Source organism: Sinocyclocheilus grahami, unplaced genomic scaffold, assembly GCF_001515645.1.
Source record: "Sinocyclocheilus grahami isolate Dianchi unplaced genomic scaffold, SAMN03320097.WGS_v1.1 scaffold3.1, whole genome shotgun sequence".
Classification (NCBI taxonomy): domain Eukaryota; kingdom Metazoa; phylum Chordata; class Actinopteri; order Cypriniformes; family Cyprinidae; genus Sinocyclocheilus; species Sinocyclocheilus grahami.
In genome coordinates, this window is record NW_015505182.1 from 2,572,808 (window position 1) to 2,591,816 (window position 19,009).

The 19,009-nt window shown below is 36.3% G+C and overlaps 1 protein-coding gene across 1 annotated transcript in view; it reads left to right on the forward strand.

Annotated features, from left to right (window-relative positions):
* Nucleotides 1-18,610, forward strand: part of fbln2 (fibulin 2) — a 55,084-nt gene extending 36,474 nt beyond the window's left edge. Inside the window, exons 9-17 of the mRNA XM_016253226.1 lie at nt 5,026-5,160; nt 8,517-8,654; nt 8,829-8,972; nt 9,942-10,070; nt 10,512-10,637; nt 11,477-11,593; nt 11,945-12,073; nt 13,321-13,444; nt 17,238-18,610. Coding sequence (XP_016108712.1) covers nt 5,026-5,160; nt 8,517-8,654; nt 8,829-8,972; nt 9,942-10,070; nt 10,512-10,637; nt 11,477-11,593; nt 11,945-12,073; nt 13,321-13,444; nt 17,238-17,595 — 1,400 coding nt within the window. The 3' untranslated portion in view covers nt 17,596-18,610. The remainder of the gene's footprint in view (nt 1-5,025; nt 5,161-8,516; nt 8,655-8,828; nt 8,973-9,941; nt 10,071-10,511; nt 10,638-11,476; nt 11,594-11,944; nt 12,074-13,320; nt 13,445-17,237) is intronic.
* Nucleotides 18,611-19,009: the final 399 nt, after the last annotated feature.

The following is a 19,009-nucleotide window of genomic DNA, read 5'->3' on the forward strand; positions in this document are numbered from 1 at the left end:
ATGAATGCACGAGCGGCAGACACAATTGCTCTCGGGACGAGGTGTGTGTGAACCGGGAGGGCTCCTACCAGTGTGTGATGCTGAATGAGATGTGCGATATAGTACAGAAAAACTGTTAATGTAACATGTAATTAATTAATTAAATATAATAAAATACATAATTAAATGCAATTTAGAAACATTCAAAAACATTTTTAATCTCTTTTCAAGTTTATCGAAAATTGTTTTCTTGTTTTAATGATGTTTAAATATTTTTATTTTCTAGATTTTTTTTTCACAGTTTTCTTTACTGTAAAATGAGAAATATAGTGTTTATGATAAACGATAAATACATTTTGATTAATTACTTTTTATGGATTAATTACATTTTCAATTACTTTTCTATGACCCCCCTCCATGACTTTTATATTGTGCCATATTAAATTCCAGTGAGGATATCAATCACAGTTTTATTTACTGTAAAATGAGAAATATAGTGTTTATGATAAACGATAAATACATTTTGATTAATTACTTTTTATGGATTAATTACATTTTCAATTACTTTTCTATGACCCCCCCTCCATGACTTTTATATTGTGCCATATTAAATTCCAGTGAGGATATCAAAATGTGACATGAATTAATATCGTTAAATGGGCTGTCAGTTGTGACCAATATTAGCTGTATATCATGTAGTCTGGCATAAAATACTGTTTATGTTGCACTGTCTGCTTGGCCTTTACCCAAGATCTCACTGGGATCATATTCTACAATCTGACAAGCAGCAGTCGTAAAGGACAGAAAAAAAATTGCACAGTGTACCAGCTTTTTACTTCTACAGCAAATGTAGAATTAATAACTAGCCATTTTCAGCTAATATTGAATTACTGTGACGTTCGACAACAAATAATACTGTTTATTGGATTGAAACGTGAACTGCCTAAAGGCACAACATGAATGTCACATTTTACTTTATGTTCACCTTGATTCAGGAGACATAAACTGTAAATCAGGGCAATTTTTGCGTGTGAGAACAGTTTAAGGGATGATATAATCGAAATGGCTTCAGCTGAGAGGGCAGTTTTCACTGCTGAATTATCTCTGTATTTCAAGAGTTTATTTCTTTCTCTCTTTCCGTGTCTCTCCGTCAAAGCGTTCCCATATGCTGAATGCGGGTGGGCAGAGACCTTGATTTCATTTTGGCAGTAACAAAATCAAGCTTGACTGGCTTTGCTGGAGCCAAAGACTTAAGTCACACTCTACAGGAAACTGGATGGATTTTTTAAATGAAATGTTTTAGTGTTAACTTTCATTCAATTCATGATCAACATTTACACTTCCAGATGCACGTTCAAAATATGAGACTGTATATCCTCCCCGGAGTTTCTCTAGCATCTGTTTCTTTTCATAAGCCATATTCACGTGGTAAACATTAAGTGTTATAGAATCATAAAGCCAGACATGCATGCGATTTCGCCACAAAGAAAACCAACTTCAAACAACAATAAAATGGTTGATTAATTGAGAGCAAACCTCACTATTAGAAACAAAACCTGATCTGATCTCACACCTCATAAAATGCTAGTACAACTTTATGATGGTGGAGGTGGCGTGTATGTGTTATGTGTGTGTTCTTTCTTCAACTAAACTGTTATGTGTATCATAGATGTGAATGAATGCACGAGCGGCAGACACAATTGCTCTCGGGACGAGGTGTGTGTGAACCGGGAGGGCTCCTACCAGTGTGTGATGCTGAATGAGATGTGCGATGAGGGCTTTATTCACAACCAGAATAGAGATTGTGTGGGTAAGATGTTTCAACTGGCACCGTGAGACTGTTTCAGCTCACTGTTGGACATGTTTGTCCAGCACTTGCCCAGATAAACACTCACTAACACTCAAGGAGGAAATACAAAAGCTCATCGGCATGCTCTTACAACTAGCTCACATACATATGGTTGCATTATGGGTATTATGTTTGCTCCGATTTCTCACCAGAAGCTGTGGGGCCCCGCCGAATTTGTGTTGCCTTCCTCCAGACATAACCAAAACATAGCAGGCATTAGTGGTTAGCATACACAAATGTCTCAATCTATTAAAAAACAATTTGATTCTTGAGGTGGTTAATGGGCATCTTGGATCGGCCCCTAAACCAAATAGGGAGCAGCTAGACAGAGAAGTGTGGGATTAGGCTTTGAAAATTAGTTTTTACATTTTGAAAGTTTTTTAATGGTGTTGTTAGGTTCAAAATTATTGATAATAATACTAATGAGCATGCATGTTAAACATATGCTCTTAAAGGAACAGTGCTCCAAAAATGAAAGTGCTGTCACTATTTAGTCATTGTTTATTGATAAATCCCACCCTCCTTTTTTATGTTATTTATTATTTATTTATATATTACTATTAGTGTTATAACTGAATATATAATCTATTGTTTAATGCTTGAATGCATTTTAATTAATTATTTTATATTTTATATATAATATAATTTTATTTATATATTACTTCTCAGTACTCCCATAATGAAAATATGCAAATGTGTGTGCATGTCCATAATGTTATTTTAGTATTATTTATATCCTATTATAATATTTATTAACATTAGCTTTATCAGCTACATTAGTATTTATTATAATTAGCTCTATTTTTTTAATTTTCAGTTTTCGTTTCAAATTGTTTATGCTTTAGTAATTTACTTTTACAAACTTTTGTTTTTCCTTTTAGGTTTTTTAATTACTTCTATTAAGCTTTTATTTTTATTTTTATTTCAGTTTTAGTACTTTGACTTAATCTTATTTATTTCAGTTAATTACCAAGGCAACATTTAAAATTTTTGTTTAAATTTTCTAATATTTTTATTTTACATTTACATGCTTTTATCCACAAAAGCAATTTGTCGAAGAGGCCGTAATATTTGTGATATACAATATATTATTTCAGCTTTATTTAAATTAATAAAAACAGTTTTAATTATTTTAGTTAAAACAACAACACTGAATTTAGACAAAAGGTGAATCCAAGCTTGCAACCATCTTGGGCGGTCATCATCACCCTCTCATCTTAACCCCTATCAATCATGCCAGTACCACTGATGTAGAAATAATGTTGACAGACCATAATCCTGATAGCTTGCACTGCAGTCACATCCCTTTACAATAGCACTAACCCACTCCCCTTTGCCTCCAGTCTACAGAAATGCATTATTCATCCCATACATATACTCTAATGCATTTCAGAGCACCGCATTTTGAAGGCAGTTCACCATATTGTTATGATAAAGCACATTTTTTTTAATAAGTGTCACTGCCCGTGTATGTTGATGAGGCAGCTTGTTGACACTTTTGTGCTGGGTGCAAGACAGAGTGCAAGAGTGTGTCAGTGATGCTTTCTGTGTGACTTTTGGGGCTAAATCAGGAACCTTTAAAAAAGACTCACAGAGATCTCATAGTGATCTCACTTACCTGGCAACTAAAGTGTGGACCTTTAAATGTGTGACCTTGATTGTCAACTCAAAAAAGAAAATTCTGTCATCATTTACTTACATTCATGTCATTCCAAACCTGTATGACCTTTTTTTTACTGTATAACATAAAATAGATAAAAAATAATATCTCAAAATATCATCTTTATGTTCCACATGGAAACAAATCATACAGGTTTGGAATGACACAATGGTGAGTAAATGATGAGATCATTTTTAATTTAGGGTGAACTATGTCCTCTTGTCATGTAAACTGTAATAAATGGTTGTAATTTTACTAAAGAAAATGCTACAGTAAAAACCTGTTAACTCCATAAACTGTAAAAAAACACGATATGATGAAAAATTATAAATGGTTGAACACTGCATTGTAATGTTACTGTAACTTAAAAAATGTATAAATTACTACATAATTTACTGTTTAGACATGTAATAATGAACAAGAACATACACTTAGAGAAATTTTTTTATTTGTAAAAACAAATATGTGCCACCCAATAATCTACAGTGAAAACAGTAAATACATTCCCAGAAAACATTATATTTTATCAAAAACTTATTTTATTTTTTATTTCTGGCAATGCAGCTGCCATTTACAGTAAATTGAACTGTGACTCATTAAAAATGCCCAGAATGAGAGGAAATTAATGTGGAAACCTGTTTGAAAAATGAGTTTGCCTTTGAGTTTGGGATATTCAGCTTTTTCTCTCCTTTTTTCACCTTCTCCTTATTTCTCTCAAAACACCTCAACAGACTTTTACATATTCGCATGCTTAACACATATTCAAGGCCATGTATTGTGATCTTTCAAGTTGTTTTAGACTACAACACAATTTGCAATATGAAATATTTTGAAATGACTTCAGCCTGAACCACTTGTAATATTTGCATACTTTGCGATTGGTTTTTGACTTCCTATACATATATAAAAAATTGTAGCTGCCTTTATACTACACAGTGACTATTATTGTGTGGTTCACAATGTGTGGTCACTGTCATTACAACAACACTGTACCTAAAACACTAGTTTTTGTTTCATCCTGGAAATGCAAGTCCAAAAAACTTTCAAACATTCAAATTCAGTGTTCTCTGGATGGTGTTACCTGCTGTTGTGTGGAACAGATAAGGTAGCATGTGCTCTTTTTTTTCTTTCCTGTCTTAATATGGCCAGGAGAAAGCACAAACATTTCCCCTGAAATAATTTACTCTGGCAATAACATGACAGATTGAATCCTTTTCTTGGCCCACAAATCAGCCATTGTCTAAGCTTCAAGTAATTATTTTCTCCTCTCTCTGGGCCGTGCTCACCGTCCAATCTTGTTTAGACTTTTTTCAACTTAGTCCAGAGTTATTGCCTTTAATAAATGGAAACACACAACGGGCTCTGACGGTTTTTTTTTTTACACTGCTGTCTCACCTGCTTGCTTCTCCATCAGCTTCAGCTTCTTCATTCCAGGTTTTTGTGGATGTACTGTAACTCTCCATTTGTGTCCCTGGCTCTGTGTTAGGATGTTACACTTTGGAGCTCAGAAAAATAACACTGTGCTTTTGCTTTGCAGATGTGAACGAGTGTGTGACGAACACACACACCTGCCAGGCCGACGAGCGCTGCGTGAACACGGTAGGAGGGTTTGTGTGTGAGAGGCAGATCTTATGTTCGAGCGGTTACCAGCTGAGGAATGGAGTATGTGAAGGTGGGTACAATATCAACAAATGCTCACATGTACACACACACATAACACACATGCAACATCATTTTGTTTTCCTAATTTACCTAAAATTTTTCGAATTTTAATTAATGACACTTTTAGTATTTTAAGGATAATATTTAAGGAAATTTACAATTATTTGTGCAAAATATTAACATGGTTTAGAGAAAGCATAAATGTAATTCAACAATTTGCATTCAGTTAAAATTGTTTTACTGTATATGTTGTCAAAAATGCTTTTTTTGTTGTCAAAAAAGTTTTTAATCTAATGTGTATCTTACCTACAGTACACTGCCATTCAAAGGTTTGAGGTTGGTAAAAAAATTTTATGTTTGAAAAAAGTCTCTTATGCTCACCAAGGGTACATTTATTTGATCAGTAATATTGTGAAACATTCCAAAGAACATTCAAACATTTTATTTGTAACAATGTAAAAATCTTTACATTCACTTATGATCAATTGAATGCATCCTTGCTGGATAAAGGTAAATTTCTTCAAAAAATAAATAAATGTACCTTAAACTTTTGAACAGTAGTGTAAATTTTGTCATGTGATTTAAGTTGACAGAAGTCATTGTTACTGAATAAGAACCAGATTGCGTTTTCCAACCCTGTTTAGCAATATATGTTCAAGCAATATTGTGACTTTGGCGTTGTCACCAATGACAAACAGAGAAGTTGTCAGGAAAGCTGTTTGAAAACAGACGTTATTTGTATGTTCAGCTAGTTGTGCAAAAATGACCCACTTAAGCTTTAATTTCACTAAAAGTCCACATAGCATTGTTTTATTAATTAAAATATGCTGAGAGTTACATCTACGTGAAATTTGCTTTTACATGAGATCAAATCAGCAGAAACATGGCAGCGGCCCAACTCTCCCCCAGCTATCGGAGTTATCCGGTAATGCATATGAACAAAATCAATAACAAATGGTCTTCCGTCTTTGTCAGGGTCCTCTAGCCCACACTACTTCAGAGATCTCGGACCAGTGTCTTCATCATCTAAACACACCAATGTCATCGCTGTAGAGAAGAACCAGAAACCATGCGTCAATCTGGGCAGTAAAATGCAAATTTTGCATTCGTACTTCGCAGTTCGAAAGAGGCCACAGCTGACTGCCTCAAGGCTCTCGCTTGTGAACATCTAAAGCATCCCGCACTCTGTTTTTACACAAAGCAGATGCCTAGACACATCTAACCATTGCCTTTGCAAGAGTCTTTGATTCTTGTCAGGACTTGGCCTGGTGTATGCTTAAAAGTGTGGAGGGATTATAATCAAAATAAGTGACAGAATGGGAATAGTGGATTTTAACTAATTGCAGACTTTGGAGTGTTGAAAATTCATGCTCTGTTGCTATAGTGCAGATGTAGGATTTGGAAAGACCACCCTAAACCTGAGATTAAGGGCTCACTAATAGCCATAAGTGGATTTCATGTTGCTTAGGTAATGGTGCTAAGAAATCATATTTTACCTGAGTTCTGAATATTGAATATAATGCAAGGAAAAATGGTGTTCCGGACAATATCAAGAAACATATTTTTGTAGACTTGTCCTTGGGCTGTATGCTAAAGCAACATACAACATGATCAGTGCAGTCTGATAAACAAACAATGAGCTGGTTCAGTGCAGTCTGATTCCTGAACAAATGACTCATTTGAATCACTTGTTTTTAGTGAATCAGAAACATAGAACATGACCATTTTCTGATTTCTGAACGAATCATTCTTATATGCTCGCTCTTTTTAGTGAATCAGAAATATACAGTGTGACCAGTACAGTCGATTCATGAACAAAATACTCAGTATAAGCCAGTTTTTTTTATTGTAAATCAAAAACATACAGCATGATCAGTGCATGAACAAATGACTCATTATGAGCTGATTCTTTTTTGTAAATCAAAAAATATCCATAAACATGGTAATCTGACTCCCGAACGAATCACTCTTATGAGCTGGTTCTTTTTAGTGAATCAAAAACATACAGCTTGACTAGTTCAGTCCGATTCACAAACAAATGAATCATTATAAGCCGGTTCTTTTTATTGAATCAAAACATACAGCATGACTAGTGCAGTTTGATTTATGAACAAATGACTCATTATGAGCTGACTCCGTTTTTTTGTGAATCAAAACATAAGGACATGCTCTGATTCCCGAACATATTACTATTATGTGCTGACTCTTTTTAGTGAATCAAAAACATACAGTGTGACCAATGCAGGCGATTCATGAACAAATGACTCATTATGAGCTAATTATTTTTTGTGAATTAAAAAATCTCCATGAACATGGTAATCTGATTCCCGAACAAATCACTCTTATGAGCTGGTTCTTTTTAGTGAATTAAAAAACATACAGCGTGACTTGACTAGTGCAGTCCGATTTACAAACAAATTCATCCTTATAAGCCGGTTCTTTTTAGTGAATCAAAAACGCACTGCATGACTAGTGCAATGTGATTCATGAACAAATAAGTCTTATAAACTGATTCTTTTTTATGAATCAAATGATGAATGTATCAGTCAATGGTAATTCTCAAATGACTGACTGTTATGATTCTTATGGTTATTTTAATGACTATGAGTTCAAAAAGACAAGATACCAGTTTGAATACTTCTTTGTACTTTCCATCATTTGACTCATTTACTGAACTGCAGGTTATTATTGCTTTCAGTCATGTCAAGTCACCTTTATTTATATAGCGCTTTTAACAATACAGATTGTGCCAAAGCAACTGTACAGCATTAATTAGGAAAATATTGTGTTAATAATGCAAAATGATAATAGTAAACACTCAATTTTCAGTTAAAGGCAGTTCATCATTGAATTCAGTTCAGAATTCAGTTCATGTCTATATCAAAATGAAGAAAGTTTGATGTCAGTACTATTAACCAGTTGTGAAATACAAAATCATTTAGTTTTTACTTTTAATAGCATGCAATTGTGGATGACTGAGGAGAAACTAGGGTTTGATCCTGTGAGATCATCTGCCTTGAAGTGTGAGCATGCTTTCCCGGCCTGTTATTGAGCCACAGTGCCACCTACTGTGAAGTTCTAACTTGTAATTGAGTACTGTTGTGATCTCTGTCCAAGCCCATCTCCTCCATCAGATGTCTCAGATGAGCTCTGTCTATTCATTATGCTGCCATGCTTGCCAAATTTGGTGAGATTTACAGAATTTCCGGAAGGTTTTAAGAGAGGAAACTTCATTTGTTTGGACCTTATAACAGCATCGGTCTCAAAAGCTAAACAAATCTATCAGAGCAGGAACCCGACTGGGTGGCGTCTTGCTGTCCGGTCCACTGGCCTGTTTTGACATCTGGTGCACTCTTTCTGTTCTAGACATTGATGAGTGTGTTATGCGAACCCATAACTGTGGGATGGGCTTCCAGTGCCAGAATACTGATGGCTCCTTCACATGTAACCTGAAGCAACGCTGCCTAACAGGCTTCACTCAGGACTCACATGGCAACTGCATTGGTAAGAAAGTGAAAAGCCAGCTTCAGAGTCACTCAGTGCCCCCTAGTGGACAGATGCATGAAGAATACCAAATCAGCAAAGACACTTATGAACATTCTTACAAGAAAGTTGCATTTTTGTTTAATTTTCCTTCAATTTTTTACGACTTTCATGCTGTCTCTCGCTTTATTTTAGATATAGATGAATGCAGCAGTGTGAGTGAACCATGTACGACCGGCTTTAACTGCATAAATACTGTGGGCTCTTACACCTGTCAGCGCAAGATTATCATGTGCAGTCGGGGTTACCATTCCAGCCCTGATGGAGCAAGATGTATTGGTGAGGATGCACATAAATATACACAACTATACCTTAACCCTACAACTTCCTAAACTTAACCCTTTCAGACACATTTTTAGTTTTAAATTAACCATTATTATATAAAGTTTGGGGTCAGTAAGATTTTTAAAGAAACTAATAGTTATTTAGCAAGAATTCATTAAAGACTTTCAAAAGTTTTATTTTATTTTTTTCAAATAAATCCTGTTATTTTGAACATTCTATTCATTAAATAATCCTGAATCCATGTATCACAGTTTCCACAAAAATATAAGCAGCACAACTGTTTTCAACATTGATAATAAGACATGTTTATTGAGCACCAAATTAGCATATTAGAATGATTTCTGAAGGATCATGTGACACTGAAAACTGAAGTAATGATGCTGAAAATTCAGCTTTGCCATCACAGAAATGACATTTTAAAATGTATTAAAGAGACAAATTAGATTTTTAAATTGTAATACTATTTCACATTATTGCTGTTTTTATCTTTGAATAAAATAAATAGTGAGCATTAGAGACTTCTGTCAAAAATATTACTGACCCCAAACGTTTGAATAGTAGTGTACAGTATTATATAAAATATTATTTCTAGATATATATCTGTTATACATGTTATGTATAGAACTTTATATTTTATTATTTTTCTGTATTTGAATGGTTCCCACAAACTTTTTACCTAACATTTCTTCTGAAATTTGGCTTGACAAAAGACAGTTCTACTTGTTTAAACAGCATACCTAGGAAATACTGTGGCAATACCATGGTAAATGATGATTATACCATGCTCAAAAAATACCAAGCTACTATGATACATGTCCAAAAAAAAGCTGTTTGAACCATGCACAAACAATTATGAATTATGAAAAACCACACTAGTAGCATGGTACGTTTTGTTACCATTTCTGTTAGCATATGCTAACAGAGCCTGAAAGAGCTATTAAGACTGTTGAATATGTACTACAGATGTAGATGAATGTCAGATGGGCACCCACCGCTGTGGAGAGGGCCAAATCTGTCACAACCTGCCCGGCAGTTACCGCTGTGACTGCCAAACCGGCTACCAGTACGACGCCATTCGCCAGCTCTGTGTGGGTGTGTATTAACACACACAACAAATACACAGCCAAACCACACATCTTTAGTCAGAATAGCAAGCTCACACACTCAGTGACACAGGAAAACTGACTTCTGACCTAAAACACGTTCAAGCTTCAGACATTTTTTGAAGTATCTTAAACCACAGCAGCAAAATAAAGCACTTGAAGGGTTTAAAAAAAGTTTGGATACCATGACTGAATTACCCAAAGGATGTCGTCTTCTCTGTGGTTAGCCAGACTAACAGCATGCATATAGATGAAGCTGACAGCAGCTCATGCTCAATAGAGCGTGCAGATTATCCTAATCTCTTATCTCTTCTGCTCCTATAGCAGAGTGAAAGAAGACAGCAAGGCAGGGGGAAAGAGAAAGAGATGCTCCCCAGACTACAGTATGTTTGTAAGCTAATGCAGTTCTCTGCATCTTTTCTGCTGGCAGATGTAAATGAGTGTTGGCGGTACCCGGGTCGTCTGTGCGCCCAGACCTGTGATAACACGCCGGGCTCCTACCAGTGCTCCTGTACCACTGGCTTCTCCCTGGCCTTTGATGGCAAGAACTGTGAAGGTACATCCATTTGCACTAGCAGAATTGAACACGGATCAGTTCTGCCTGCGAAGAATGTGTTGTGATCTGACAGTATGAATGTTCTTTCTTTCCAATTAAAGTGAGACGCAAATAGAATGCAAAACAAAAATAGACAAGTGAGCTGTCAGCTGAAGAGTTTTCTAGGGGACTGAAGCGCACTTTTTTTTTTTACTAGTTCCATCATGGCCAGATCCATTCATTTATTCAGAGTTTGTATCAAGGACTTGGTGGCTGAGATAGCCTGAGGAACTTTTCTTGAGGTGACTTTCAGTTTGGTTTCAGAGGGACAACAGTATGTGCCATTTTGCAGAATTAGTAGTTTAATATGATAATTTAATAAATTTTTTCTCATGAACATTACAGTTTGAGTGAAAAATTTAAACCAAATTGAATATGAAAACCTGATGGTCATGTTCTTCAGCATAATCTGAGAATGATCCAGAAAGTATCTTGTACTTCAGTGGAGGAAGAACATCTGACTATTAGTTTACACACGTAGTGTGTCAAAGTAATTTGATTAGTGACCTAGAAATAGTGCAGAGTTATAAATATTTCCTTTTTTATTATTTTTATTAATTAAATCTATTATTCATATTTAATTTAATTTTTCTGTACATCTGCCTCACTCCTTTTCCCAGATTTTAATTAGATTTTGAATCCCAAATTTTCAGTGTGGTTTCAGACTTTTAGACCCCACTGTATATTTGCACTGATATGACACACCACCAATGTGCACAACACTGTAATGATTTCTGCAAATATGTACATACAAACCATTTTTAATCCAAAAACTTGATGTTTACTGTGTTCTCTCATAGATGTTAATGAATGTGACAACAATCCCTGCAGTCAGGAGTGTGCAAACATTTATGGCTCTTACCAGTGTTATTGCCGAATGGGCTACTACCTGAAAGAAGATGGGCACATGTGTGAAGGTGAAGTGTTATCAATGTCCTCAAGACGGGAAATAGATTAAAATTAGTTTCCATCATTCCATTCGTAGCCATTAAGGATTAAAACACAAGGACACATTTACATTATACAGTACGTTGATTAAAGAAATTATGGGGATCATCTGATGGGGATATGAGATCGATAATGCCTTGAGTATTTTAATAAGGATGGATTTTTTTTTTCACCACAGTGTTGCATTTAGTGCATTGTTGCCACATTTTCTTAAACACATATTTCTGGTTAATGGACAAATCCATCTCACAGTGGTTTGTTCTTTATAAATGGTTAGTTTTCTTAGTGATAAAGATGAAATGCTCTTATTTGTTCTCTAGATATCGACGAGTGCTCACAGAGCATTGGAAATCTCTGTGCATTCCAGTGTGTGAATGTCCCAGGTAGCTACAAATGTGCCTGTCCTCCACATGGTTACTCTATGTCACCTAATGGACGCACCTGTCAAGGTAACACAAAAGTGATATATTACTTTTCATATTACATATAAATCTTTCCTTCATCTTCTGTATAAATAAAAGCACATAGCATGAGACTAAATGTTTAGGATTTAGTTCTGGATAGTCCTCCCCAAAATGAAAATTCTGTCATCATTTACTTACCCTCATATTGCTACAAACATTAATGCATTTCTTTGTTCTGCTGTATACAAAAGAAGATACTCTGAAGTATGCTGATAACCTAACAGTTTTGGTTCCATTGACTTCCATTGTATTTTTTTATGTTATGATGTTGTTATTTTGTGTTTTATGTTGTTATATGATGTCTTATTATGCTATATTATTGTTTGATTTTTGGTTTTATGTTATTATTATTGTCGTTTTACATTCTTAGCAGTGACCTAAGTATGTAAACAGGTATTTTATGGCAGTGTTGCAGGCAGTAGGAAAAATGCAATTCTGCTGAATATCTCTTTTGTGTTTTGCAAAAGAAATAAACATATTCAGATTTGGAAGACACAAAGACGAAGATAACCGAATTTTTGGGTGAACAGTTCCTTTAAACTGTGGTTAATATTCTATCCAACACCTTTCTAAAGCCAAATGCTACAAACTCAATTCAGAGCCTTAATTTCTCTAATTGGCACATTGTGTTGCGAGGAGCTAACCTCAGGTTCAACACAGTGCTGCTCAGTGTCCTCCATCACTCTCTGAAAGATCACGAAATTGATGAAACTCCCTCAGGCTTTCAAGATACGAAAGTCGATGAGAGGTGAAGAAGAGCCTGTACATGCTCCCCGGAGGTTAGTGCTAGCCTGCACCAAATGAATTAGTCTGCGGATTGGAGCCGGCGAGCTGTAACGAGGACTTTGCTTTTGTAAAATGAGATGCATAATTAATTACTTCTGGAGGGGTCAAAATTGACTCCTACCAGAATGAAGCCTGGCGGTTAGTCACCGCAGACATCAGTCGCCCCTGACAACCCTGCTAGCATTGACTGAGACCGGGTACAATTTAACATGCGCTGCCATTTGATATTTATTTATGTAATAAAGCCTCACAAAAGTCTAAGAGTTTAATTTTGATTCACTATTGAATTTCCATTTACTCTTTTTTATGTAAGAAGTGAGAACTAAAAAGAATACTTAGGAAAGGAATAATGAAATTAAAGTTTTAAGCAGTCTCAGACGTCTCAGTTTTCGATCGAATGGTTATATAATCATCTATTAAGCTGTTGTCTTCCCTTTTGTTCTCAGATATTGACGAATGTGCCATTGGATCGCACAATTGCTCTGCTTCCCAGACCTGCTTCAACATCCAAGGAGGCTTCCGTTGCTTGTCATTTGCATGTCCAGACAACTACAGGAGAGTGTCAGACATGTAAGTATGGCCTGCTGATTTTCTTCCCAATCACATTTATCATGCAGAACACATGTGGGCTCCAACAGTGAACCTACTAGCATTGCTGGACCTTGTCCAACCTTACCAGACTAACCAGAAGTTTTATAACACTTAAAGTGAAAGTTCACCCCCCCCAAAAAAGCTAATTCTGTTATCATTTAAGACCCTTTCAATCCAAGAACAACTAGATGAGTAAAGCTCACAAAAAAGCATGTTGCTAGCATGATTAGTATGTTTTTAGCATGATTAGCATTGTTAGCATTTTGCTGCCATGTTTCTAACACGATTAGCATGTGCTAAGATGTTTTTAGCATGATTATCATGTTGTTAACAGGTTACTAGCATGCTTTAGCATGATTATCATGTTATTAGCATATTTCTAGCATGTTGTTAACATGATTAGCATGTTGCTAGCATGTTTGTAGCATTATTAGTATGATTTTAATGAAATCATTGAAAATGGAGTAACCAAAACACAAAACTGTAAAAAAGATCATACATGTGACATAAAATCAATCCATATTAATCTAGTGGTTTAATCTCAGTCTTGTGAAGAAAAATTATAGCTTTATGAACAGATTTAATTTAGGCTTTTATGCACATACACATAGAGCATGTCATTTATGGTTAGCACAGAAGCGTGTGTGTGTGTGTTACACAATAGAACAAACCTCATTGGTTCACGCACATGTTTACCATATGTGATGTGCTCTATATGTGTTGATTATTTTTTAGAGGTTAATAAGAGCCTAAATTAAATCTGTTCATCAGTTATATACAGTGATCGTATCTCTTCATAAAACTTGGATTAAACCATTCGATTTATATGGATTTTTTTAAGACACCTTTATTACCTTTCTGGAGCTTACAAGTTTTGGTTACCTTGACTTCCAATGGGAGGGCAGAAACCTCTCAGATTTCATTAAAGTATCTGATTAAACAAAGTCTGGAACAACATAAGGATGAGTTACTGATAACAAAATTGTTATGTTTGGATGAACTGCCCCTTAATGCAAGAAATAAATGATCTTTCAGATTTTATCAAGAAATAAACTTTTATTGCAAAATTGTGAAACTGGAAATCATACAGATGCACATGCACACCTTCTGTACTGGCTCTGTACATCTGCACTGAGCATTAGAGCATAAATACATTCACTACAGCATCCTTGTGCCATCTGTATTTGACGCTGGCTCCTTAGAGAGCATGGTTTCTGCTAAGAAAAGGGAATGGAGGCAGATTGCTTTGATTAGGCAGTAGTTCAAACACACACGTCTGGCCAGTGTCAGCATGGACTCTGATTGGTGGGAACTCCCACTGCTCACCATCAACCCTCCTGAGATTCGCAGCTATATCAGAGATTTAACAGCACCTAGCAGTCAGTAGGTCCAAAAACACCTACGTTGACTATGATGTGGTCGTTTTAGGAGACAGTATCACCATATTACTCCAATGTTACCTATGTTCTGTATGTCGTGCTGTACAACATATTTAGTTAATCTGTGGAACAAGACAATCAAGTGAGGGTGTTTCAGGTTGGTTGTCCTTATTGATCTAAATCAAAAGAGCCTCCCCCTAAGTGTCTATATGGCTCTTTCAATGTAAGTTGCTTGTTTTATCACCAACCAGGTAAAAATCACAAATCTGATCATTTAGAAAAGTAACAGCACACCTCAACCTTCAATCTGTACAATTTGAGGTATCATTCAGCACAAATGTTGTGGGATCAGTTACAGGCTGAAGTTTTATATATCAAATTAGGCTTTTTCTTCAGTGCTGAAATGAAAAATGCACAAAAATGAAAATTCGGCCATATTTACTTACCCTGTCATTCCAATGACTTTATTTCTTCTGTTTTATGATGTTGATGTTTTCTTGATATTGTGTTATTATTGTTTTATGCTCTATATTTTTTGTTTTGCTTTGTAGCAGTTACCCAAATGTGTTATATTGACTTTTTTTCTGTGGAACAGAGAAGCTATTTTGAAGAATATTTCATTTTGTTTAATTTTTTTGCATAAAAGTCAATGAAGTTTACAAATTAAGGTCAGTGCTACATTGGACCCCACTGACATTGATTTTATGGAAAGAACAACAGTAAGACATTTTTCAAAATTGTATCATCTTTTATGTTCCACAGCAGAAAGTAAGTCAAACAATTTTGCAATTATGTGATATTTTGGGTTGAACTAGCACTTTAAGAGAGTCTGTTAATGTCTTAAGATCCATTTTAGATGTTTGACTTTAAAAGGATTCATTCACTTCCAGAAAAAAAATCCTGATAATTTACTCACCCCCCTCGACCTCACACATTATGTAGTCAAGTTGGAAAGGTCACGCGTGACGTATGCCCAGTGTTTACAAAGCGAACGTGCAAAGAAAGTCAAATGCCCTTTACAAAAAGAAGTAAAACTATACTGGACAATTTAGAAGTTGGAGGCGAAAATGAGATGCAGTTTTATGCCCCACCCTACCTTTTTGAACCAGAGTACACAGACGAAGAATTAACCGCAGTTGACCTTTACAGCGTGATTATTTAATGTGCTTAATATCACAGACGCGCATCGCAGAGCTAGTGCAAGATTATAAAAATTATATAAATTAGTATTTTTCTTATAGAAAATGACCGATTGTTTCGCTAGATAAGACCCTTATTCCTTGGCTGGGATCAGTAGAGCCCTTTGAAGCAGCATTGAACCTGCAATTTGGACCTTCAACCCATTTAAGTCCACTACATGGAGAAAATTCCTTGAATGTTTTCCTCAAAAATCTTAATTTCTTTTCGACTAATGAAAGAAAGACATGGACATCTTGGATAGTTAGTTAGTTAGTTAGTTAGGAAGTGATCTAATCCTTTAAAACATGACTTCGGCCAGGGTCTTTGCAGAACAAACTCTTAGGCTGATGATACACGGGGCAACTTTTTGAGCAATGTTGCTGGGCAACTTTGGGAAATGTTACCGTCAACGGGCAACCAGGTGAGACACAGGGTCCACGACTGATCTAAAATATCCAGATAGAAATGTGTTACCCATTCTCAATGGGAAAGTGCCCAAAGCAACATTGCTCAAAAAAGTTGCCCAGCAAAATTGCTCCAAAAGTTGGCGTGTATCATCAGTCTTAAGGCTTGTGCACACCAAGACGATTATCACCTCGTGACTAAACAAAGGGCGCCAATGTGATTGTGCACACAGGCATGCAATACGGCAGGCGTAAAAGCACCATTTTTAATAAAACGCCTCGGGCTCGTTTTTTTGGTTTGACGCGCCGCGTTAAAAACTGGCCGACCAATGAGATTGGCGCTTTTGTTCACGTGCCTGGAGCTGCTGAAGTTACAGTAAAACACGACTTGGTGGTGCTCAAGCACAAAACGGTCTTGCCGAGCACACATTGATACCTAACGACGGAGAGGAAGTAAGTAGACGAAGAAGAAGCATCGAGGCAAGATGAATGTAGAGCTGTTGGTCTCATTGGTGTCTGAACACAAAGAGCTTTATGACAAACACGACAGAGACTACAAACATCTCGATAAGAGGGAGTTGTTATGGAGAGGAATTGCAGATCAAATAGTATTCGATGTGTACCGGGGTATTTCTGTTTTTCATTAAGTGCCATCTAATGTCAGGGAGTGAATTTGCATGTTCGCTTGGGTATGAACACACAAGAAGAGTCGAAAAACGCTGGTGATAAGCGCGTGCGATAATCGCCCCGGTGTGCACGAGGCTTTACACGTTCTATTGACCAAAACTCTGACCTCTCCCATGCTTTTAGACGCTGCGAGCGAGTAAGTTGCCCCAACTTCCAGCAATGCCAGACCATGCCATTACGGATCACGTACTACCAGTTGAGCTTCCAGACCAACATAGTCATCCCAGCTCAGATCTTCCGCATCGGACCCTCGCCCGCCTACTCGGGTGACAACATCATCATCAGCATCCCGCACGGAAACGAGGAAGGCTACTTCAGCACACGGAAGCTCAACAGCTTCACAGGCGCCGTGTACCTGCACCGGCAGGTGCGGGAGCCACGGGACTTCCTCATCGACGTGGAGATGAAGCTGCTGCGTCAAGGGACTTTCACAACTTTCCTGGCCCGCATCTACGTGTTCATCACAGCAAACTCCATTTGATATTACTCTCGTCTAACGACGCCTTTGATTCCGCATGGTGCTAAACTCTTCGAGCTTTTGCCTTGAAGTTGTTTGTCATCTGGCAGATCTTTAGGCTTCTGTTTGCCTAACCGATTTTGCTCAGAGAGACTTTGATGGGACTCTCCCACTGGGATCCAACCGCTTGTTTTTAGTAGAGTGAGAACAAACAGGATGGAGTACAGAGACTGACAGAAACATTTGGCTTTTAAAGTCCTAGTTCTTTCCTCTTCAAAGTATTGAAAGTACTCTACACCAGATGCTATTTATGCTGCACCAATTTATCTAGATTGCCTGAAACTGCTTTTTATAGCACTTCGTTACTTTTCTAACAACATTATGTTTCTCCTCGGGGGTTGGCATAGTAGAACTGAGGTAGAGTTACACATTTGTAATGGCTGTCACAATTCCTCCATAGGCCAAACGTCTAATCATTTCACAGCTCATTCGAAACAACTAATAACTGTATTTGAAAACGTATCCGTGATAATACACATGAGTACCTCCGATCACACCAGCCTGCGAAAGAGAACATTGTGCGATCATGTCTGTAATCATTGCGTTAAACACTTGCAATTAAAAAGGTGTATGATTGTTATGTTTGTTTCAAATGCGTTCACTTTGTAGCTCTTGGTGCTAATATACCGTTTTGGAAATGTTTGACACACATACATGAAGAGTATGTGAGCTCCAAAGCAGCACTGAGAATGTTTTCATTGTTATACGTCTTTTCGTATGTCTGTACTTTGTAATACTGGACCTATTTTGATGTATTACTGTCTTGAAAATCCATCTCAGGGTAAAAGCATAAAAATCATCTCGATATACTCTCACACACAGCATATCTGAAATCCTTACACAATTCTACTCATTTCTGAGAAACATATTAGGTATCAACATAAAAGGTTTCATACTCATTAAATTCATGGAAGAACCAAACGCATCAGTATAATAATGAAGTACATATTATCTGCCTTACTGGATTAAATTCTTCAATAAAGCATCATTAATCCTTTTATTAGTATCTTAGTGATTACTTGAGATTTTTTTCACGCCATTTGTTTGTTCTGTTTGGTTATTTTATTAAAAGTAAAAGATCACCTCCTAGTGGTGAGAAGAGAAACTTGCTTGTGTCCTGAGGTTCACTTTGCTTTCAGCATGTTGCATTAGCTATAAACCACCATCAAATTTTATGATTATATAATTTCACTAGTAATGAAGCATTTTATTGTACTATCAAATGCATTTAAAGTCAACATAGAATCAAAACGGAATCTCAGTGCATGTTATTAAAAAGAAAAAATGCTTGAAAGCCTTTCAATCAAAAAGCAGTAACTTGCTCTTCCTCTGAAAGGACTTTTCTTTGTGGGCTTTTGGGAATGTTAGTCAATAACCT